At 42.6% G+C, this 25,318-nt stretch overlaps 2 protein-coding genes across 2 annotated transcripts; one reads left to right on the forward strand and one right to left on the reverse strand.

Annotated features, from left to right (window-relative positions):
* Positions 1 to 1,657: 1,657 nt before the first annotated feature.
* On the reverse strand, positions 1,658 to 12,203 carry synpo2la (synaptopodin 2-like a). The gene is made up of 4 exons (XM_063874159.1): positions 11,849 to 12,203; positions 8,458 to 8,609; positions 7,520 to 8,238; positions 1,658 to 6,220 (listed from the first exon to the last, which is right to left on the reverse strand). Exons 1-4 carry the CDS (start codon positions 11,948 to 11,950, stop codon positions 3,606 to 3,608), a joined length of 3,588 nt encoding a protein of 1,195 aa, XP_063730229.1. The 5' UTR covers positions 11,951 to 12,203; the 3' UTR covers positions 1,658 to 3,605.
* A 6,530-nt stretch (positions 12,204 to 18,733) lies between these two features.
* On the forward strand, positions 18,734 to 21,505 carry si:dkey-174i8.1 (arylsulfatase I). Its single transcript, XM_063875537.1, has 2 exons — positions 18,734 to 19,149; positions 19,666 to 21,505. Exons 1-2 carry the CDS (start codon positions 18,734 to 18,736, stop codon positions 20,750 to 20,752), a joined length of 1,503 nt encoding a protein of 500 aa, XP_063731607.1. The 3' UTR covers positions 20,753 to 21,505.
* Positions 21,506 to 25,318: the final 3,813 nt, after the last annotated feature.

Here is a 25,318-nt window from a genome sequence, read left to right on the forward strand (position 1 = left end):
TATCAGATTGTGCAAGTGAATGCAAGGCACAGAGCATCACGAGAACAATAACCAATGTAGGCAACATGTCGTGTCCTGTAGTATCCTCTGCCATTTGTTCATAATACAAGCATTTAAAACTGTGCAACCTTAAAGCCGGAAGAATTTCAAAAGTTTTGAGTGGCAATCACGTGTCCAAATTTCCGCAGCACAACCCCCTCGCCCAGTCGCTCTGCAAATTCCCAGAAGCTGGACGATAATCTCTGTCACCTCAAATCTTGTGATGTTTCTACTCCACTAGTTTATTCGCAAAATTTGGTATATTCCTATGATGTAAAAAAAGACTGATAATAATCTGAAAAATAATGCATAACCTACATATCAATGAGGTATCATGTGATATTGTTTACTGCCAAAATGTTTATATCTTTTATGTTTCAGAATTTTTATATTTATACTTTGTACAATATATTTCAATAGAAGTAGTTAAGTAGAAATCATAATTAAAGCAAGGACCTGGCAATATATATTTGCTTCTATAAATATTCCCTATATAGAGCCCTGTGAGTGTGCAGGCTGGCAACAAGATGCCTTTCTGACTGCATGCTCGGACATGACTCCACAGCACCACTCACTGGCAGATGTTTAATAATGGAAATGTGTCTTGAAAAAGATCACTTTGTGTCTGATCGACATTGCTGAATTAGGTCCTAAAATTGCGTTTTCTCTGTTTTCCCTGCATACTCTTAAGACCCCACCCAGGGACTTTCATGTACCATACAAAGGTGTGTGCAGAATCTATTCGGCTCAAAACAGAATGCAGTTGTTTTTTGCATGAACAAATAAAGGCAATTGGAGGCTTTAAAGCCCCCTATTTGCTGAGCTTATACATTGAAGTGGATTATTAAGTTTATAAATATTTTGACAAGCAACATTTCACCAGAGTGTAGATGATGTGTGCTTTTTTTATTATGGATCCAGTTTGACTTTTGCTCAGGACACCGTGTTTCATAAGGCCTGACATGTCTGCAGAAAAACTTTTCCCAGGTTACTATTGACACAAATGCCTCTGTACCTATCAGGGTCAGACCTCCATAAAAAAAGAACATGATTCAAAAAGTCAGGGGAGTAAATTACATTTAAGATTCATTCGATTATAGCCAATCTGATTTCTTTATTTTTAGTATCTTGTCTTGGATGCTCCTCGCTCTCTCCTCCCTTAATTATATATTAACAGACTGGATATTGTGAATATTGTAATTCTATTCTGCATCAAAATGTGACGGATCCAACATAATATTGAAATGAACCTTGAAGAATCCAATAGGCATAATGCTCCTTTGCTTTCTGTTTGTTTAGTTATTAATATTATTTGAATACTAAGTACTCAAAACAGTCATCAGAACCAGGCTCAACCAGCTTGTCAGAAGTGTATGTTTCCATAAATCAGATACTTTATCAGAATATGCTGGAGTAATTCTGTTTTAACAGGCCAAAGCATTCTAGTTTTATGAAACAGCAATCAAACCGGTTAAAACAGATCTGTGATGACTCTTATCACCTGAAAACTGCATAATGTTTATGATGTGCAGAATGTCTTGGAGGCCATGCTGTGGTAAAACTTAGTAAAAATACACTCAGGTGGTTATCGTGTTGAAAGTATAGTTCAGCATACATCTTTCATTCCTTTATTCTTTTATTAAAACTGATTAACATGTTACAGTTATTGCACTTCATTAATATTATCATGTATTGCATGCATGTACTGCACATAAAAAGAAACAAGCAGGATCACACATTCAGCAGCAGGGGGCAGTGTAAAATCAGAAATGTCACACAACCCGAGGGCATTCAAATCTAATTTCATTCCTCTAAAAATGTCTTGTCTTCAAGTCAGTATAATCTGGTAAGCATCAATAACATTTTATCGAGTTATATTTAATGAAACTACATTTAGAAGCATACATTTATCATATTGTACACCTCAAAATAACCATGTCCACACTTTTCCGTGGCTATACTGGTATAAGAAGAAAAAAGAAGAAGAGGAAATATATTTTAAAAGTGGTAAAAAATAAATAAAAGTATCTTCCCAAAAATTCCACAACTGAAAACAACATATAAATTGCTTTGTTCCTTACTTGTTTCCATTAGCATACATAGTCTTTCAAGGTATATAGCCATTAGTTGTTTCCTAACTTTTAATGGAAACCATTGTTATTAAAAAGACACCATTTAAAACTGTGCCTCAGCCTCTTTTACCAAAAAATATCATGTACCAAACGTTCCTGTCCTTCTGCTGTTAACTTCTACAGACTGTGGGATTTCATAACTATGTACAAATCAACCATGAATCCCAATAACAAATGGTGGGGTTATGACCACATCCGTTATCTGCCATACCTACAGTATATACTGCCTAAATCTTTCTCCACAGCCACTCTTCTTCCTTGAATCCTTCCATAAATTCTAATGCGTCTCATTCAGTTAACTTCCCCTTGCACCACATCAGATTAAATCACAATTCAACAAAACCAAATACACATTACTTCATCTGTGTTATTTGTTTAATAAAGTTAAGAATTTACATATCTGCAAAGATCACACTGAAACTAATGAGGCTCTGGTGTGCCTAATGGCAGCTATGATATCCAGTGACAAGTGCACATTCATTGACAGCCAGGGCACTTGTTGAATGTGACCCATGCTAAAAACATAGCATTTCTCTCTGGCTATAGTGAGCAGAGGCATTTGACACAACCTTGCCTGCAAGAGCAGACCTTCACATATTGTTTCAAGGTGAAAATCAAGATGTTTAAAATCTATTTTACAATTTTCAGCTGGTCATGCATGATTAATACCCCTGGACAATTAGGCTCAGTCTCTTCTTGACAATGCTGCAACAAACAGGGTTAAAAAAACAAACATTTTTTGGGCACATAATTTAGTAGGACAAGTACTGAATAACAGAGTGAAATGTTCAAAGTAATATAAAAGAAATACGCCTGCAACCTTTGCTTTATGACCCCCCACCTGTCCACCTACTACAACATATTTGTTCATTGATTTGAATCCTATGCTCAGAATCGCAATAATTCATTTTCAACATCTTTCAGACATTTCAAGTTTCAAAGAATATTTCAGTACAGGCTCTGTTTAGATGGTATTTCTGCTAAATAAGTAGAAAGAGATCTCCAGAAACCTTACACAAACCTCCCCCAGGACAGGCATATGGTTGACTATACAGCATACATAATGTGCCAATATACTCTATTTTATTATTGTCACTCAGATATATGTGTTACTAAATGTGTAAGCAGCAAAAATAAATGTGTAAAGCAGCATTTTGAAAAAATGAAATAGGGGTTTATGATCTCTTACCATTATTCAAGTTCTAACTTTTTGTCACTATATGTCAATGAGTTGCTCATAGTACATTTTCAAAGCCTTAGCCCTACCCAAAACCCAAAAATATTCAATTAACAATGACTTTAGAAGAGAAAAACTGAATATTGTCACATTTGAGTTCTAGAACTAGTGGATGTTTGGTATTTTTAACTTAAACTATGAAAACATTAGTCTTACATAAGGATGTCCAAGTGTCATATTGACTGATTTCCTGGTTTTCACATTGCTCCTGGCCTCCAGACACGGGGCTTAATGCCCCCCTTGGTGGCTACAAAACGTGGTTTGGGTGCCTGAACTGGGTCGGACTTCAGTGGCGGCAAAGAGGCAAGAAAACTGAGTTCAGGAGCGCTCTGGAACTGCTTGGCTGACTGGAGCCCACTGGTGTATGATACTGGCATGTAAGGAGGAGGGACTGCAGGGGGCACCGGGTGTGGAATAGGGGCGGCAGAGAACTTTGGGATTCCAGGCAGTCCAACTGGTTGGGAGGGTGTTGAAGCTGGCATTGGGGTACTGACTGGTCCTGGGTTTGGAGTAAAATGAACAGGAGGTGGGGAGATCATACCAGAATGAGTCAAACGTTCTCCGAGGGTAGTTGCAGAGCGGGGTGCAATGACCTTGGGAGCTAGACTGGGAGCTGACATTGGTGTTGGTGTGGAGAATCGTTTGACCTCAAAAACACGAGCTGTTTTGATTGGGATTTGCTTAGGGGGAGTTAATGAGCTGCCCACCATTGTTGCTGTTGTGTAGTTACCATACTGCTGCCTCTGGGCTTGGTAAGAAGGCATGGCTGAAATATTAGCAACACTGCCCCCATAGTTGAACATGGCAGAGTTGAGCTGGTAGGGCTGCTTTCTCATGAAATCCAGAGCTTTGATGCCCTCTCTTTGGGGGCCACCTCTACCCATGCTTTCTGGCTTGCTTGTATTCCTTTGAGGACCTGTAGGGATAGAAGGGGCCAGGAGTGGGTTGTAACCAATGGGTGGAGGAGCACGGACATTCGGGGAGTATTTCCACTGAGAGACCTGTGAAGGATTATTGGAAAAGTCAAGGGATCGGGCTGCATTGTGCGAGGATACTTCCTGCTGGTAAGGGGTCTCAGGTGGGGTATCAACTACGTACATACCCATCCGGCTCTGTCTGCGAGCAAACAGCTCGGCCCCCTTACCCCCTGCTTGCAGAAACTGTGGGGCTTCGTGGATGACCCTAGGCTTGGGTGCAACTGGAGGAGGGGCTTTTCCCATGCCAGCCTCACCACTCCTCTCCTCCTCACCTGCATCGTCAAAGGTTTCGTCAGGCGGTGGTTGGCCATATTTGTGTCGGGTGGACCTGTCATCCAGGTTCTGCACCATACACAATAACTCAGGATTGGGGGAGTGTTTCTTGACCTCTGGCACATTGAACATTGGTTTGGGTTTGCCACCACGGCGTCGAGCGTCGATTAATATTCCCGTGCGACTTAATGGACCAGGAACTGGGGTTGGAGCTACAGCTTCTAGCTGAGATACAACCGACACTGGGGCCATGGTATATTGAAGTGGACTTGGCTGAACAACTGGAACTTGAAGTGGATGCACTTGGGCAACTGGGTCAGGTGAACTAGGAAATTGATATGCAGGAGGAGCTGGGGTGAAAACCATTGGTGCTTGTTGAGCTGTGGGCATTGAGGGCAAATACACCGGGGCACCAGCTGCAAATGGAGCCTGGTGGGCTGCAATTATTGCTGGTGATGAGTGCATTTTCTCTTGAGAGGTGTAAACAGCTGGATGGTTAAAGGGAACAGGAACATCTGGTGTTAAGGGCAAGGGACCTTGAGGTACAAAGGATGGCTGGGTAAACGCTGGTGGTGGACCAGGGGGAAGATGTGATGTTACCGATGTCATGGCTACTTCAGAGGCATTGGAGAATGGTGATGGCATGACAGCGGCTGAGGCAGGACGCTGGCTCGTCTTTGTGACAGAAGGTCGGAACGCTACAGGGGCTGTTGCTGCTCGAATGCTAATAAAGCCAGGAGTGAAAGGACGAGCCGTTCTATTGAGAACATTACTTGAGGGTTGTTCTGGTAATGGTGTTTCTGCTGGTGGTGCAGGTTTGTGCAGAACAGTCACTGAGGCAGTGGCTGGTTTGGGGGCCACAGGTGGAGGGGGCATCATCATGCTAGCTGTACTTATGGCCAAGTAGGATGGGTCCCCATTAGACATTCCATAGGTTGCAATTTGACCTGGAGCCTGAGCTTGATCTTGCTGAATGGCTCTTGGGCCCGGTGGTATCATCTGCTGAGGCTGGAGGTCTGGCTGCATATGTGGTTGAAACTCTGAATACAACTGATGTGCCTGAACCTGCCCTTGGACTTGAGACTGTGGAGGAGCCTGAGGTTGTGCCGCTTCTGCCTTCTTGGCATGCTCAGCAGCCTTCTTTCTCTGCTGCTCAAACAACTGGGCGCCCTTGCCTGTAGTTTGACTCAACCCTGGACTTGAAACCTCCTCTGCCCTGTCCCCACGACCTTCAGTGCCTGCAGTTGCCCTCTTCTCCAGCATATCCAAGTAATCACTATCCCAAGTTGTGTCAGGAACAGCAGAGAAGCCATCCTCATCAAACTCAGATTCACTGCCAGGGAATACCCCATCCTCCTCTTGAGAGTCCTCACACCTGTCCTCATCCACACTACCAAAACTGGTGAGTGTGTACTTCTTGGAGCGCTGACGCCTCTTTTTGAACATCAGCACCCCTTTGGAGTGAGGGTTGGGAGCATCAGTCAGTAGGGATGCAATTGTTCGACACTTGCTTTTGGCTTCTTTTACATGCTTTTCTTGCAGATTATCCCCTCTGTTCAACTCTGAAAGATATGAAAGCCATAGCTGTTAAGAACAGTTACACAAAAACATGTCATAAGTATTGTTGTAAGGTCAGAGAAATCCGATTTAACTTTTAAACCATGAACTGACTTTGAAATGAGCATGTAAACTTGTCTTGACCGCCATGCCTTCAATAGGCATTCATCTCTTAACTTGCCACAGAAGCCCTTCCGTGGAAATTCCCTGCATGCCTTCAGCTTCTCACATTAGCTGGGGTGAAGGATACATTTGCACATTATTAGTCTTATGTACTCTGACATCCAACGTAGCTAGCAATTGCTAGTGGAAAGTTGCATGCTGTAGGTGACTGGAAGGAGAACTTCAAAGCGTAGCCACAACATATCTTTTTAACTTGCGATGGTATTAAGCAGATTATCATAGGTAACCTAATTCTGTTACCCTAATATGTACTGCCACGTGAAGGGAGTTCTTAATTTGTCCAGGACAGGATTCCTCAGTAGGATATTAGAATGTTAAAGCTGCACTCAGTGATGGCAAGGGAGATTTACAGGAGTACATTTATTTAAGTTCTTAAAACAGCCCACTCTTCAAATAGCCCTGCTCTGTCCTTTTCCTGTTGCTCGTTATGGGTGATAGACGGCATGACACAATGTAGGAAGAAAATCTGGATCAGTGTCATCTCTGTATACTTGTTTTTTCTATTCAAAGTTTGTTCACAATTTTTAACTGCAAGTCAAGGTGCTTTTTCTGTTCCCCTCTTATTGCTGTGATATTCTATCTCATTAGCCATCTTAATGGAATTACTTATCTCTGTGTTTTATTTAACGAGTGATATAGTAAAATAAAGGATAGCAGCAGAAGAAAAACAACAGAAAAGGAGCATATCCCTGCTTTGCTACCTGATACCTAAAAGCATCTGTAGATGCTTTTCAGTACTCCTAGAATTATCACTGGGGTTTTCCACACATAACTGAAGATAAATATAGTGAACCATACCATCCATGCTCTTTTTAGCAGACTTAACTTAGGGTGTCACCCGCTCATATGACAACATTTATGAATGTTTGGTTAGAATGTGCTTGAATGATCAAATGACAGTCGGACACAGTGGTTTCACTGATTATTTCATAATGGAAATATAATAAATGTTAATCAATTTAAGGCTCATAGGCATATTTGTCTTTTGTCTTTATTAGTAGTCAAAGTTATGTGTTTTGAGAGTTGAACCAAACAATGTGGTTTATCTGGAATGTGTACTTGATTGAGGAAACTGTATGTGACGCACACTCGGTCATTGTTTTTCCCTCAGCCATACTTACTAGCTTGTTTGGCCTTTTCCATGTAGGTTGTTGTCAGCTCCTCATCAATGGGTTTATTCACAGGACCCACCATGGGTACAAGCTGGCTGCGGGAGCTCAGCAGAAGTGCCTCTTTTGCCCTCTCAGGGGATACCAGTGGCACATTGGCTAGCTCTAGAAAACCACTATCCTCCTCTTGTACTCCATCCCGTGCCCCCTGGTCATCTGCTGAGGAGATGATGGAGGAGGTCTCAGTGGATGTCTGGGAGGACCACATTCCTGGACCAGGGGGTTGGTAAATCACCTCCCTCCGTGCCACCCCCGGTAGTCCTCCTCCTCGTTCTCCATCTCCCCCACGTCCGTCCAACAAACGAGGATAAGCATGTGCATCTGGAGCGCTGTCATAGCCACTCATCTCAGACGTCTCTCCGCCCTCTGGGGAAGCTCGTCCTGTTGGTTTTCCCGGGGTTGGGTTATTGGGGCTGCGCCGTTTCTGCCTTCTCTGCCTTTCGTAACCGGCCACATCTGCATCACTGTCAGTCTCACCGTAGTAAGCCTCACTACCAGGTGGAGATGTCAATCCACTGGTTATGGAGGAGTGGCTACGGTGGACTTCACGGATGGGTGCGTGGTGTTGGTGGCTGGGCGACATGGCACGCAAAGCAGCACGGTACTCTTTGTCTATACGGGGAGATGGGGCACGAGTCACAAGCACCACGGACTGAAAGCCAGCAGGCACCCTGCAAACAATAAGAGGGTTTAAAACATTGATGGGGCAATAGATGGGCTGTTGGAAGTCTTATGTCTAATTGCCTAAATCCTACATTAAGTATGAACTCAGCACAAGTAGTAGAAACATTTGTTTGTAAAGATATTTGACTTGCTGCAATCTCAAACTATTACAATGGGTGTACGATGGCTAGTCACCAGAAAGAGTATTAATATTTTGTTCCTCTGACCTTTTGACCCGGATGTGTAATATCCCAGAGGAGCTGTCGATGAGATCCATGGCCTGGGCATGAGACAGTGTTCCGCATGGCTGATCATTGATAGACACCAGCTCATCAGCCTCCCGAAGCCCAGCCCTGCATGCCTTGCTGCGTTTACGCACCTGAACAAGTAAATAAAGGCACAATTTCAAACATAAACATAGACGACATAACTGTACACAAATAGTTTTAAGGGTTATATCAACATTTTTGGCATAGAGTAGATCCTTTCTTAAGTCTTTTGAGGCATGATTAAGACAATTCTTAAGTCTCATGACTTGTTAAGGCCAAGTTTTAGGAATACAGCTTTGGTTTGAAAATGTACAGTAGTTATTTAAAGAGGATTTAAAGAGAACTGGTACAAACACCAACACTTCTTTCTTTTGTTTAGCTTCTGTAGCTGAGAGGATAGAAGAAAGCATGACAAAGCTATGCTGATGACTTGTCTTGATTTGTGACGGTAACTGACAGAAAGCAGCTTTTGTCCTGACAGCTTGATCCTTCTGCAACGATATGCCACATATTGCAGCTTGAGTGGGCACTCGTACACACTTTAACAGGGAAATGCCAGCCAGCAGCCACCTTCATTTGGTGCTTTGCTATTTGTGCCTGAGGTTTTTCAGGACTGTGGCGTGATGCCCACACTAAATTGCCTCAGGTCCATGCAAACCCCTGTCAACATGTCCCATAATAAATTCAAATCAGATATTCAACAATTTAACAAAGAAATTGACTACAGTGTTGAGGGCACTGCTATGTGGAAATTAACATTGTATGTTAAATTTAATCAATAAGATTGACCGAACAAGTTTTCTTTCCAGCTATTCTGGTTTGCCAGTAATGAAATCCCACATCCGCATTTAGCTAAGCCTTTGAAAGTGGCCTGTGTCTGCTTGAGGGACAGGATGTCAGATAAACATTCAGTCAGTCACCTTGTGGTTGCAAGTCATAACAGTTATAATACCCTTACATGCTTACACACACACACACACACACACACACACACACACACACACACACACACACACACACACACACACACACACACACACACACACACACACACACACACACACACACACACACACACACACACACCCTTGGACTGATACAAAAATACACATGAACTAAACACACGAACACGCGCATGAAGACTCACAGGGACAAACCCAGGTCTGACACTATGACTCTTTCAGTAAAGTCTCAAACTGCTCCACCTGTCAGGGATAGTGTAGTATAAGACCTGACACGATTACGCCTTCCTGCTCTCAGGGGTGAAGAAACACTCTGTTTTGGATGGTCAAGCAGCTGTTGTCTGCCACCATAAAGTTAATATGGTGTCCTGTGGCTATGTGTACATATTACCACATTCTGCATTAGTCAACTACAAGTTGGATTAGAGGAATTTAAAGAGGAAACAATCCTAAAATGCTACTCATGCTAACTAATATTGTAAGAAGGAGTTGTTTCACAAACATGGTTTTTATTGTCTTGGTATTTACTAAAGATGCAGGACTTTTATTGCTCATAAACAAACTACAATACGCTTCTTGGCCTTTAGAGATCAGGTTTTACTAAAAAATAATCTGAGGTCTTAAATGGAAATGTATCCTTTAGCCAATTAGAATTACCGTACCAATATAGTTACTTTTGCTTTAACAGAGATTTGCATAATAGAGAGACATAATGGAAATGACAATGCATTTTTAGAAGGTACACAATCATGCGCAAATAATTGGGTTAAACAGGCTTCTCCATAGTTTCCCACCAACCAGATTTACATAACAAACTCTGTGTTGTGTGCAAAAACCCAACATCTTTTGGCTAAATGTGAAGAAAATGATTAACAGTAATGACATTATATTAAAACAAAACAAGGTTGACCCTTGCAAGTTGGTTTCTCTCTCCTGGTCATTTATCCACAGCTCATTTGGTGCCTGAACAAGAGCTATAGGGTTTGAACAAAGTGCTTGAGGTCTTTGAATTTTGAACAGGAATTAAATGAATGTTTAGCAATCAGGTTTTCTTTCCCATGAAATTACAAAAAGTTATACAGTCATTCCTGCGTAGCAACTTACTGAGTAGTGCTTCAGGATTACATTTTGAGTACTGAGCTGAAACACACACCTTGGCTGACCCCGTGACCTGCTGCTTCTTTACCAAAAATAGCCACCTGGAAAAGTAATTCTGCTCAGTCAACAATTATTGAAAGGGTGTGTTAATATATGTGTTTGTGTCATACAGGTGTATGTGTGCAGGTGTACTTAAACTTGGACTACCATAACTAGTAATAAGATCTCTTTATTACATTTCTTAGAGGTGAGAGTTGGCAAATGTCTTTTGAAACGGGAAGGATAAGGTTGATCCAGGAGCAATAACTTTTCATATTTTTATGTCAACTTCTGTCTCTCAGAAGTACTACTATTTGCTGCTAGCCTATTTAATACTTTTATTCAGTATATATTTCCACTGGCGCCTACATGTGAATCTTAGCTTTCTCAAATGGAGATCAAAATTCAAATCTGGACGGCTTCGTTGGTGCCATATGTAGGCACTAAAAGAATTTGCTTAGAATCTTATATCACAGACACTGATCTAGCTTGAGTCTGGCCTGGACCATATTGATTTCAACTGGTCCAGACATCATGACATGCATTGCTCACCTGTGAGGTGTCTAGTGTTACAACTGTGTTTCCAGATAAATCTCAGGAAACCTGCCAGCTCTAACATGACCAAGCATGGCTGGAGTGATTTGAGTTTCTTACTGAAATTATGACGTAGTGGAAACAAGCTGTTTGTATACTGCATATGATCACTAGGGAGTGTAGTATTTAATTAGCTCCCCACAATTAAGACATTTTGAAACAATGACCTTAATATTCCTGAAACCACTGCTATAACATGCACATTTCACTGCTTGAAGCATAACTGAAAATCAGCTATTAAGTAGCTCAAAGTTTCAGTAATCCGTTTCGAAAATACACAGGACATTATGGGTCTAATGTCACCACAAATTGAAACATGCATTTAACAGGAGAAGCAGCTTTCAGTCGAAGATATGCCACAAGGTTGCCATAAATTCCAAGCTGAACTTTTAAAGTTCACCCAGTCAATCAATCATTTGTGCGCCCCTGCATGAAGACCGATCTCAAACAAGATGATGACTCACATTCAGGCCCCAAACCAACCTGTAGGGCAGCCAATATTCCATTTCAACTTTATAAATCTCCACTTAATATAACCCAGCTGATGTTTCGGTTCTCTGTAAAGAAACTGCTCAATTTAAGACTGTTTTCTTCTTTCTACTTAGCAAACCATGAAAGGACTTCTTCAATCCGACATGCTGATGGACCTGCCTTACCTTAGCCACCTGCAGTGGTTTCTGATGTTCCACACCTCCCTGGAGACGAAAGCCCCATGGCGCTCCGCCGGACAATGTAATTATCACTTCCTCTGCAACCATTGTTCTGCTCTCTATATCTTTTTTTCTTTTTTTAACTTTTCTTCTTTGTCTTGGTTATTTTCCGCTCCTTTTTGGTTTTTGTATTTTGTCTGGGGGGCCCTCAGTATGTTGGCCCCATGTTCAGCGGTCAGGGCCCCCTCAAAGAGCTCTGACGTGCTCTTTTTCCTGCCACACTGTCCGGACGCTGACTTCTCTGTGAGTCCAGCTCTAAGGCCAACACTCACACCTGAACACAAACACGTGCACACACACACTTCTGTGTGCCCACCCATACACAGAGTGGGCCTTCCATCATAGCCAAAGGAGAAGGAGAGGGAGAGAGAAATATGATGGGAGGGGGGTCTGGGTCTGCTTACAGTGAGGAATGCCTACCCCAAACGAGCAAGGGGAGGGTCCAACGCAACACTTGTCCTGTCACTCAGACCTATGCCACTGGGTCGCTGATAGCCCCTCCAAAAATAGGACACCACAACCACCACCTCCGCGGCTCTGCCTGCTCGCCTGCAGCCCAAGGGAAAGTTAACATTCAGAACGTCCAAATGGCACAGTTTCATATCAGGCTTAACAACATTCAAGTCATGATTAACCTTTAGCAGGGTCAAAGCAAATCTCAGGGCTGTGACATGCATGATAGAAAATATCACTCTTGATTGTAAAATTCAAATATCCTTTGATTTACACCAAGGGGGGCCTACTAAAATGAATAATGTAGGCAATGCATGGATTGAGATTGGTGCCGGTTCACCTGCAGAGGCTGCTGTGTTTCCTGCCAGCTCTTCTTGAACTAATTACATTCTATGCTGTCATCATGGAGCCTTTAGGAGAAATACTTATGGAAGCTCTGGATGAACAGCTGGCATAACTACACTGAAATATGTCTAAATACACAGTGTTAACTGAATGACAATTACTATGAAACAACACGCTTGCATGTGTAAAATGTATTAGTGTCTTGATAAAAACATACAGAGATATGATATTTCTCGTTAGAGGTTGATTCATCCCACCTCACACTCACATTTATTCACATTCCTACAAGCCAAACTCTTAGTTGTGGTGGCAGCCGTGGGCAGTATGACGAAAACATTTCACATAGAAACAAACCTAAAAGTCTTTATCTAGGCCTGCAGCAGTGATGAGATAATACTAAATGCTAAAATGCGCTAAATGCTAACAGGCTGATGATAACCAGGGGTTATGTTTGTCCGTTTTAAAATGGTTTTTTTTAAACTAGCTGACAAGAAGCAAACAAACATCTCCCCTGCACACTGAGTGTCAGTATTCACTCCCTTTAATTATGATGTATTTTCCATTCGTGCTTTGAAAGGCCTTTAAACCTGTTGATAGCGGCTAGATCATCCCCTAGCCTGAAAGGCAACGCTGCCATTATCAATGCTGCAAGAGGTTACCCATGATAGCTGAACCCTTTGGCAGCGTCGCTCTGCAGCTGTCTCCAGACTTCAGGATAGTAACCAAGATCAGTCCTGGGTCAGACATTCGCAGAAAATGTCATCCTGTCTTCCTAATATGATATATAACCGGATTTATCCACCAGAGTTGAAGAAATTGCCCAACCACACAGAAACTGAAGATCCAGTTTATATCACATCGGTATTTACTCATGGAAAGTAAAGTATCCGACAGATATCTGAACAAACATGTTGCTGAAGATTAGTTGTGCCAACTACTCCCCCCAGTGGTTAAAGGGAGACTCACTGTTGGCCTCCTCGAGCATTTACATCTCTATTTACTACTCAGAAATGACACTCTTTTAGTATTCATTCGTCCCTTTATTTGTTTAAAAGTTCTTACAAACGTTTTTAAAGAATCGTCTCATCTTTTGTGTTGGATATTTTACTTTAAACCGACTTTTAAACTACATAAAAAGCCGTTTTCTGGATGTACGTAAACTAGCCTGCATGTCACCACATGCACAGATCATATGTGCCTAACATGTTTTAGGACATGAAGAAACAAGTCTGCAACAGCGTTAAAGCTAAACAAAGATTTAAGTGTTTTGGTTGCAAATTCTGAAATGTCAAAAATGTAAAAATGTGAGGTCAGGTAGTTTAAGTAAAACATACATAAACAATGCCAGCAGAGAAGTGGGAAATCGAACAGTTAACAGACTCCTGCAGTTAAACCAATACAAAGTGTTGTTTTATGTCAGCGACTGTTTCTCCGTCTAAGACAATGCATTGCAGAGAGCTGTGGCTTCTGCCCGCAACGTCAGGAAGAGGTCTGCTAAGTCATCCTGCCCTCATAGAAGTTGGCTGTCTTTCAAGAAAAGTAAAAAGGTCAAAATCAATATGCAGCTGCATGGCATTCCCTTGTGGCTCCATATGTTTTTCCACTCCATATGCTTTCTATTGTGGCAGCAACATGAATTTAAGTAGTGTGTAAGGGTTCAGCAATGACGGTTGTGGCTTTGACTCAGGAAATGGCAGAAGCTGAGTGTTTTTTCCTGTGAGGCGACAGCTTGAACCTTCTCATGTTCCCCCTTTTAATCAGTTTGTGTCGGACTATCTCTCCTCTCTTTGTTTTCTCTTATACTTCTACATTTGTCTCACTTTCTCTGCCTTTTACACCATTTTTACTATGAAGAGCATCTGACACTTTCTTCTCCCTCTCTCTCTCTCTCTCTCTCTCTCTCTCTCTCTCTCTCTCTCTCTCTCTCTCTCTCTCTCTCTCTGATTTTTCTGTTTAATGACTCGTCTGTTGGGCGACTTGCCTTTCCAAGATGACTCTGACAGACAGGTTTGTTGAGAGGCAGTGGGCACAAACCCAGTAACCTTTAACCGAGGCATCTTTGCCAGCCTGGGAGACACTGCCAACTCTGCCCACTGGGTCGGTGAGGTGAAAACGAGACTGAAATATTTGTATGGCAATAACGATTTAAGCTGAGCCATTTCAAAAATGCTAGGTAACAGTTTGTAAATTGAATCAGCGCCCTTATTGGCATATTTATTGTTTTATCTCCCCTCTTTCTTGCTTCAATCTGCATGCAATACGCATTAAATCCTCACGGTGGCACCCTCCACTGACTGTACACACACTCATACTGCACACACATTGAGCTTGTGTGATCCCTTTCATTTTTGATGAGTCAAAGCTAGCACTCACCGTCCCTCAGGGGAAATGTTTGATTGGATGGAACAACCCAAGGTGCTGCAAAGAGAAGGAGAAACAGTTTACCAAAAGTTTGTGAGTTTGACACAAGGCCGCCAGCATCCTCTGTGTGGGAGGTTTGTTTGATGTGAGGACACTGAGAGGTCCCCCACCCCCTCAGTTTCATGTTGTCAATCCATCACTGAGTAAGGTGAGGAGAATGGGAGGTGGATTGAGTTTCAGCTTTGCTGGAAGATGATCCTCAAGTATTTCAGGAGCAGCAAAGCCTCCGTCAGTGTCACCTTCAGGGCAGTGTTAGTGTGATGTCTCGGAGTTGTGTCTAGCCTCAGATCAAACTGGCTGTCATATTTATGTTGAAACTGGATTTCTGATTTAAAAAATAAACTTGTTATTAATAAGAGTTGTCAGCAAACTAAGTTTTACGCATCTTTTCGGAACGTTTTCAAAAGCAAGCACCGTGTTTTCGAGTAAGGCATGACTCCATAAGGATAAATGATTTCCATTACCCTGTTTATTTTTCAAATTGGATGATAGACTTAATAATTAAAGTCATTTTCAGATCGACGTTGACACAAACACACACACTCCCCCACTTAAACTCCAGCTTAACAGAGCAGCTCCAGATCGAGTGAGTCATGAATAAATCACACCCACTGCTACTCCTTTCTACTCTGCGCCACTGCCTTTTCTGAAACACACCAATACGCACCAACACACACGTACGTCCACGCACTGTACAGATTAGGCATTGCGGTACAGTAGGTTCCATTCTTTGTCCTACACACTGACACATCCCCTTTTGTTTCACTGTGTAGTGCATTAGTGGATAACTGAGTGTCCTCAAGAAGCCGTTCTTCAAAACTTTTTTTATTTTTTGATTACAGTGAAGCTCTATCATCACTCTGCTGACACCACAGTCATATAACATCATCTATAACATGAGCTTTTGCTTGTACCCTGACAGATAGTTGATAAAAGAACACAATGCCTTGCTCTCTCGACTCCTCAAGAAGACATTTGCCACTTCCCATTTTTACAGCCCCCATTCCCCTCTCTCCTTCCCTCTCTTAGCAGTAAAGAGGAGTTCATGTCACTCTGCATTTCCCTAAGGCAAGCTGATGGCTACAACCAGAGACCCAGACGAACACACAGGGCAAGACAAAGTGACTGCTCCTTTTATGCCACTTTGTTTATGCTCTACTCTCTCATCTGAAACAGTGGGTCTTTTTTTTCTTGCAAATTATGGCTTCCCGTCTCACTGTAATCCTTCTTTATTCCCCCCTTTACAGCATCCCTCTTGCCATTTTTACTTACTGCTTAATTTGTCATTTTATTCCTTTTACTGCCTCTTTTTCTCTCTATTCTCTATTCAGTCTCATGTTCCCATTTTCAGCCAATTCTCTTATCTAATCCACTCCCCCTTCCTCGTAAAATGTATCCCCCCTCCTTATCTCATTGTTATTTTACCCTCCCTTGCCATATAGATCTCAATCTCTCCAGCATACGCCTCATTCTCACTGTGGGCAAAAAGCCTGTGAAATTTCCCACAGGGTAAAGCAACAGCAGTGTAGGAAATGGATGTGCATGTATCAGAGGCATTGATTTCCTCTCATTATAATGGGAAGGGGATGGCAGTGAGGTGAAGGCTAAAAGGGCTTTGGTGGATACATTCTCATCACAGAACAGCGGATGTTCCTCCCTACTCGGATCAGTTTTATTGCCCGGCACACGCAGTAATTGTCATCGGGTGGCTCTATTAATTGAGCAGTATCAGGCAACAAAAGACAGATGACAGGGGCTATTTTTCATCAGGGATTTCCAGTATAGTTTGGACTATGTGGTACGGGAAATCACAGTGGAAGTACAAGCTGTGGTTCCTATAATAACATTTTAACAGGGGTGGCAATCAGAAAAAAAACCATGAGGACAGGAGGAGTAACTTGTTAACCTGTAAAGTGCTTTTAGGAAAAATTGTAAACCTTCGGACAGGGAAGAGATCAATAAATGACCTGAATTAAATGCCAAACTATTATTTTAAGGTCCTGCTGTTATCATTGTTCATTCATATATGCACTGAAGCTGTTTTACGCCATCATGAAATATTAAACTCCCTCCTGTAATTTTGGCAGTGAATACAGATTGAGTTTGTGTTTTATAATGTCCGACTATACCGTCTGCATAGCTTATATACAGTACATATACAGTATCTGTCTGGTGTGTGTGTGTGTGTGTGTGTGTGTGTTGAACTGATCTTTCAAGCCAGAAAAGGAGGCGCCTGAAAATAGAGGAATGTAGCAAGTTACTGCAAAAAGGGAAGCCTCTCTCTCTATCACATACACACACGTGCATAACCTCTACCACCTTCTTGCCCATCTTACAGACAGCAGTTTTTTCTCCACCCACCACAGCAGCTGGCACAAGCTCAACCCCATCTCACAAAACCAGGAATAAGCCCCAGAAAAAAGACGACGTCTCTGACTTAATGGGCAGATACCTCTTTTGGACGAGCTCCTCGGACACACAGATATGCCCATTTTCTGCAGTAGCGATCTGGATTGAGATTCACTGACTGCAGAGGAGGCAGAAAAGAAAACACAGACAAAATCTTAAGTAGATATCTAGAGATGAGGGGGGGCTCCAGCTCTGTGTTGTTGCTGGTGATTGGGGTGACCTTGATCTGTGGTTGCCTGGGTAAACACAAATCTACGGATGGCAGTTCTGGCAGAGAGGGGGTGAAAAGGCCCAGGCCCCCCCACCTCATCTTCATCATGGTGGATGACCAGGGTTACGGAGACATAGGCTACCATGGCTCAGACATCCACACTCCTGTGTTGGATAAGCTGGCAGCAGAGGGGGTCAAACTGGAAAATTACTACGTGCAGCCTATCTGCTCCCCCTCTCGCAGTCAACTCATGACAGGGCGGTGAGTAACTACGCCATTCTCACAATAATATTAGCATGTGAAAAGGATTCAGTTACTGGATCTGCTCTCGTATGATGTGATTATGGATAAGATTTATAGGCTTTTTGTCTTTTGTTTACATCTGTAATGTTCTATTCTGTAATGGATGCAGCTTTGAGAACAAGATAGGTCGTAAAATAAAAGCACCAGCAGTAGTTCCAAGATCAAGCACACAATTATGAATCTTATCTAATCAGTACAACAAACTGTGAGTCATGGATGGAGATAGAAGAAACAAAGAGATCATTCCTACTTTACTGGAAGAAAACCCTATTTCAAGTCTTAGTACTACAATACCTTGGATCAAGTTTTTTAGTTTTGTTCACTTTACAGCGTGTATTCTACTGGAGAGGTATATCACAGACAGCTGTCTCGGATCATTACATTATCAAACTGATCTTTACGAGCTTCAATAAAACCCACAGTAAAAGAAATCATAGCTATTCACAAAGCACCTTGTACATTTAACTCTGTTCTGTTGTTTGATCCTGAATGTGTATGATCTCTGCTGATTACTGGACAAATGTAGACACATGAACAACACCAACATCTTCAGTGCAGATTAAAGAGTTTTCTGGGAGGCATTTTGCAGATAGAAAGGTACAACAAAAAGGAACAGTGTACTTTTATACATATAACATAACTAATTATGTAACTCATATTGTCTTGAGGGTATGAGAGCGTGTACAAGGATGCAATATTTCTTGATTTCGAAAAGTCCCACTATTGTGTTGTATGGACATCTTATCGAGACTCCTGCCACTTGTCTTGCCAGCTACCAAATTCACACCGGACTCCAGCATTCAATCATCCGATCACGTCAACCTCTCTGCCTGCCTGCAGACATCCCCACCCTCCCAGAGCGCCTGGTTGAAGCAGGATACGCCACACACATGGTGGGGAAATGGCACCTGGGCTTCTGCAGGCCGAGCTGCCTCCCTACAGGTCGGGGCTTTCAGAGCTTCCTGGGCACACTGACTGGCAGCGGAGACCACTTCACCTACCGGAGCTGTGACGGAGCGGAGGCTTGTGGATTTGACCTGCATGAAGGAGACAAGCCTGCCTGGAAGATGACTGGCAACTACTCCACACTTCTCTATGTAGACAGGTGAGCATCAAGGTAATCATTTACCTAAGCTTTAAAAAATGACTTAGGAAATAATGTCCTATTAATTTTGTAATTATCAGTTTTTCCTGATTTTTTTCCCTTCTATTTTCTTTTCAAACTGCAGATTTCTTTTTCCAAATTTCGACTTTTCGGAATTTCCGACTATTTCTTCAAAATTAACACTTTTTCTTAAAAATTCAGACTTTTTTTCAAATTTCTGACTTAAAAAAAAAATCACCTATCACGAAGCATTTTATAATAAATAACAGAAGGAATGTATCATTATTTTTAAGGCTCATTGTGTATTATCACTCACTTCAGCAAACCATGACTACTGACCCTGACTATAATTGTATTGAAAATCTATAATGCACATTTTATTTTGCATTATAACAGTGAATATAATGCATTATTAAGAGATAATAATTGATCAAAACTATAGGAATTATATTAAACCATGATCTCTGGCGACAGAAACATATAACGTATAAAACCATGTTCCCTCTGTCCTACCAGAGTGAAGCAGATCCTGAGGAGCCACGACCCCCTCAAACCACTCTTCCTTTATCTGTCCTTTCAGGCCCCTCATACACCCCTGCAGGTACCAGATCAATTTCTTCATTACTATGATTCTCAGGGCAATCGTCTCAGGCGTCAGTACGCAGCCATGCTGAGTTGCCTGGACGAAGGTGTTGGAAAAGTAGTTCAGGAACTGAAGACGAGTGGGCTTTACCAAAACTCAGTACTGATCTACTCCTCTGATAACGGAGGGCAGCCACTCTCTGGGGGGAGCAACTGGCCACTTAAAGGTGGAAAGGGAACCTACTGGGAGGGGGGCATCAGGGCTGTGGGCTTTGTCCACAGTCCCCTCCTGAAGAAGAAGGGTGTAGTCAGCAGAGCTCTGATCCACGTTTCAGACTGGTTTCCCACATTACTGGGGCTGGCTGGGGCCCTGCAGTCCAACCACAGCCTAGACGGTCACGATGTGTGGGAGACCATCAGCAAAGGCTTGCCCTCCCCTCGCACTGAGATTCTTTTCAACATTGACCCAGTCTCCAGGAAGCCTGGGGAGCCATATGACAAGGCATTGGTACTCAATGGATTTGGGATTTGGGACACAGCCGTAAGGGCAGCCATAAGAGCTGGAGACTGGAAGCTTTTGACAGGAAATGTGGGTGACGGGGACTGGATACCCCCACATGCTCTTCCGGGTGGTCCAGAGAGATGGCAGAAACTGGAAAAGCACCGCAATGAGGTGGGGAAGTCTGTTTGGCTGTTTAATATAACCTCAGACCCCTACGAGAGGTCAGACCTGGCAGAGGTTCGTCCAGAAGTCGTGAAACATCTGCTGACTCGGCTGGCAGAGTACAACCGCACAGCTGTGATGCCCAGGAACCCACCAGATGATCCTATGGCTGACCCAGAGCTCCACGGAGGGGTGTGGAGCCCCTGGCTTGGCCTACAGGGACAGGAGGGGGATAATGGAGAGGAGGATGGTAGAAAAGAAAAGATGATGAAGATTAAACACTGCAGAGTATGCAAACTGAAAGCCCTCTTCAAAAAGGTGGGCTCACGCCTGGAGAGGAAAACACTGTTCTCCTAAACATCTCATCCAAATGGTTTAGTCTGCTTCAAATGAATTAGACACATCTAAAGGTAAAAGGGTGAAAAAAATCCATTTTGAATAGCCATAATCAATAGGGGAACAAACAGTCATCCAAATGGGTACAATTGCAGGCAGTTGATAAATAGTCTCTCCTCAAAGGCATTCATGCTTTTGGTTGTGTACGATTTTGGAAAATTGCAAGAACAAGTGGACACCAATTTACAACATCATGCATTTTTGGGAACAGGGTTCAGATGGTTTTCAGTAATCTAATTCCTTATTTTAAGGATATAGACAGCTTTACCACGAGGATCTGAAATGGAAAAGGTGGATGGAGACACAAACAAAACACCAGACAAGCAGGCAGGTCAGACAGACGAGATAGAGCCACAATCAAATACTGAGAGTCTGCAGATAAACAGGCTGATAGAAAAGTAAACAGGGCTGTGCTGAGCAGGCAGACTCACTCAGTGTCCTGCAGCAGGGTGACTTTGAGCCATTGCAAGACAGCGTTAGGAGCAATGTGTGTGTCAGTATGCATGTAGGCCAGTATCCATGAATAGTTTGAAAAATACAAATAGAGTTTGTGCCTTTGGAAGTGAGGCCTGAAGAAATGGAGGATCTTGATGTCTCATCATTCTGACACAAAGGTACCCGCGGGGTCTGTTTTGGTCAAATGTCATCTTGATTTTTTTGTTTAGGGGCTATACTATTCACTTCTGCACACTCTGCCTTTGAAAGACCTCTGAACACAACACCATATCAAACAGAGGTCAGTGGCTGATACTATCCTGTAACTCATTTACGGTGTTATCAAATGCAGCAACCTGATTTAAATTACCTAAATAAAATCATGAAAGCAAAAGCCCGGCTTTGTTTCTGATTGGTCAACCACTAACGATGTCCTGCCCCTTAGCCTATCAAGTACAATGTGTTGGAGCGCTAATCAATAGAAGCGCGAGTGTTGAGTTGTGAATATCCCTTTGTTAAAGAAGTAAACGAAGTAAACGAAGGAGTCCAGTGGAGGCGTTTCAGGCAGGGTGGGGAGTGTGTGGGAGAGAAACTCCCTCTTGCATGAACTTTGTGATTTTAGCCTTTGCAGACCATTCACATGCACAAAAACATAGTACAGAAAATGGGAAATCCAAAAAGCATAATAGGGCCCCTGAGTTAAGGGAAAGATGTTCAATGCCTTCTGAGTTGACCACACTTTTGGTTAGGGAGACACTATGATTATGCTTCATGGGGTGCAGACTCATCCAATATGAAAGTAATTGTTAGGGTCACCGTTCTGGGAAAGCTGCACTTTTGGGCTCATGCTGCTTAATTGTCAGTGATGTATCTGTCTGCCGGTGAGGCTGCTGCTGCTGTAGCTTAACAGAAATGAATCATAGGCGATTCTGCTTAGTCTGTTACAACACGTAAACACCTTAAACAGCCTCAACATTGATCTGATTGTTTCTGATAGCAGCAGCTCATTCCTTGACCCCAGCCGTTAGCTGTGTGTCTCAATCTGTGTGAGGATGTAGACGTGTTTCTGTGGGTCGGCAGCAATCCCACACAGTAGCAACAGCGCTGTAGATATCTCCCTAACGGCCTGATAATGAATATTCAACTGTCCTTCTTATTTCTTCCTCCTCCCTCCCCGCATGTATCCCTCAGCTCTTTGCTCATTCCCTCTGCACCCCCCCCCCCCTTGTCTTCCTTTCTCATTTTGCTCCTCATCCTACTCACTTGTTTGTGCTCATTTGGAAGATCGAGTTAGAAGGATTAGCCATGTTTTTGCTCAGAGCTCTGCAGTGTACAGTTAAATAAAAAGAGTGGAGGAGAAAAGAGAGAGTTCCCCAGAGGATGTGTGTGTGTGTGTGTGTGTGTGTGTGTGTGTGTGTGTGTGTGTGTGTGTGTGTGTGTGTGTGCGTGCGCGGGGGGGGGGGGGGTCATGTCTGAAGTGATTTTAGATATGATTAAAATATCTTGTTTTTGCGAAAAATCGTTGTTGCATACATGACACACAACGATTCATTTTTGGAAATGATATATTTTATCATTCATACTTTATATTTAATTTACATCAAGCCTTTTAAGCTTTGTACTTAGAATTGTAAACATTACTTTATTTCTAAATCTTATATGGACATTCCTTTTTTTCTGTCAGCCACTGAAATGAGTGATCCACAAAGAAATGGAGTGAAACAAACAATCAAACAAACGGATATCACTATATTCGGTTTCGAAAGGTCATAGAATTGATAGAGACTTGTGCCTCGTAGAAACCATAGCGTCACAAAAGCACAGAGATAGAACGTCTGCACACACTTACACACACAATATTGCCCTAGCAATCCAAGAGCAGTTTCTCAACTACCAGGAGAAACTCTATGTTAGTGACCCCCATCCATCTTTATGAAAATCAAACAACTGGAGGCTTCCTTTCCCCAAGAGTCTCCATCTGCACACAGTTCATGACTTATATGTCATCACTTTAAGGAGCATTGAAGCTGAAGGCACTTTGTTCACCTCGCATATATTTGTGTATGCAACAGACACAGAAAATACCTCACACCGTGGAAAGCAGTGATGAGATTAGATGAGACTGCTTTAGGTTAACAGTAGAAATGTTGCTCAGGGATGCTCAGAGCCCCGTACATGTGAGAAACTGGTGAAGACAATCGTTAGATGCCCACACATCTGATTCCCAGTACACAGTGATGGCCCGCAGAAATAAGGCACCGTCAGAAGATATAAATCACGGAGGAGGTGTAACACACACACACACACACACACACACACACACACACACACACACACACACACACACACACACACACACACACACACACACACACACACACACACACACACAGTGCTATCCAGTACGTGGGAGGGAGCTGTCATATCCACTGTTGGATAATCAGTTGAAGGTAAGGCTAACTCCAGATCTTTGGTGAAGTCGTGAAGCTCAACACAATGGGCTCATGAAACTTTTTTTTTTAATCTTCAGATGGATGTTGTATTCCAGATAAGACATAACAAAGCAACATTTCTCATTCAGTGAGACAGGATGGTATCAACGACGCAGTTGGGACACATTTGCTTTAGGTTCCTGTACCGTAAATTGGAGCCCATTAAGCGCTGAATGTACTATGAAATGCTTATTTGGGACACAGTTATGGTTTAGTAATTGACAAAGGAAGGTTTTAGATCCACTCTAATGCACTCTCAGTGACATACTATACCAAGGAAACTGTTTTAGAGATTAAGGCACTGTTTTCCAATGAGCTGTATCAGGGCAACTCCACAGCAGATAGGAAGTTTTGACCTCTGGGCATTGTGCTGGGTAATGACGGTGGTCACTCCCTGAGATGCACACACACACACACACACACACACACACACACACACACACACACACACACACACACACACACACACACACACACACACTAACCTTAAAGTCTAGTGATGTTGCTGGTCAGTAAGAGCAAGTAGAGGCTTGTCCAAAGATACGTAGAGCAGCCGTGAGCCAAGTTGAAAACATTCCTGGAGAATGAGTCACTCCTCTTCGGCCTGTGTGGCTCCACAATACTGCAGTTTATTTATCAATGTAATTCAACATAACACTAGCAATGTTTCAATGTTTTGGGGGATTGTAGGCTCTCCCACACACAGTATACTCTCTTTTTCAATTGTTAAATAATGCAGTGTCATGTGAATAGGTTGGAGCTATACAGGACAAACAGGAGGACAATACAGTGAGTTATTACTAATAAGAGGCAATTACTGCATCAAAATGAAGCCTGTTGGTGCCACGTGGGTGGGAGAGGAGGAAGATACTGAATTTAAGACCACAGTTTTATTTCACTCACTTTTTTCTGGTCACTTTATATCTAATGCGTCACTTCTTTAACCTGCTATAAATACTGCAGAGATTGCAAGATTACTTACAGTAAGGCAGAAGAAAATGTCTTCCAGCTAAATTATATTCCCTCTTTCCTAATCCTTCCTTTTCTCTGGTGTAGTACTTAGTCGTTTTTCATGCAGGCTTCTAACAGTTCACCTACTTACTTGAAATACTCAGGGGAGGGGAAACCACATTTTATAGACATTTCTCAGACCTCATAGAGGGTTTGTTGTTCTTGTGACAGGGGTTCGCCAGTAGACACTGCTTCATTTTCATGGGTTGCAAGCCTGAAAACTTGAGAATGGCCATGTCACCGCCCACCCTTCAACCTGCCACTGTGCAGCCTGTCCAAGACTCCTCTGACAGGCCCATCACCAAGAAACGCAGCAATTCAGCAATTAATACCTGCTTCACTCTCGCTCATTAGGCTTTCTTATGAAGCGGCTCCCTGTAATTACTGTATGTCAGAAACTGGTCGCACTGCTCCTGTGCTCGCTGCAAACACTTATTAAGCGCCGGCAACATTGTTCCAGATATACACTCACAGTTCAGGGGCAAGAAGAAGAAGGGGGAAGAGAAAGGAAATGCACATGTTTGCATTTTCACATGTTGATCATTTTAAATGCTTAGTGCTCTTTTATTTAGGTAAAAGATAGAAAAGT

This window comes from Eleginops maclovinus, chromosome 22 (genome assembly GCF_036324505.1).
Source record: "Eleginops maclovinus isolate JMC-PN-2008 ecotype Puerto Natales chromosome 22, JC_Emac_rtc_rv5, whole genome shotgun sequence".
Taxonomy (NCBI): Eukaryota; Metazoa; Chordata; class Actinopteri; order Perciformes; family Eleginopidae; genus Eleginops; species Eleginops maclovinus.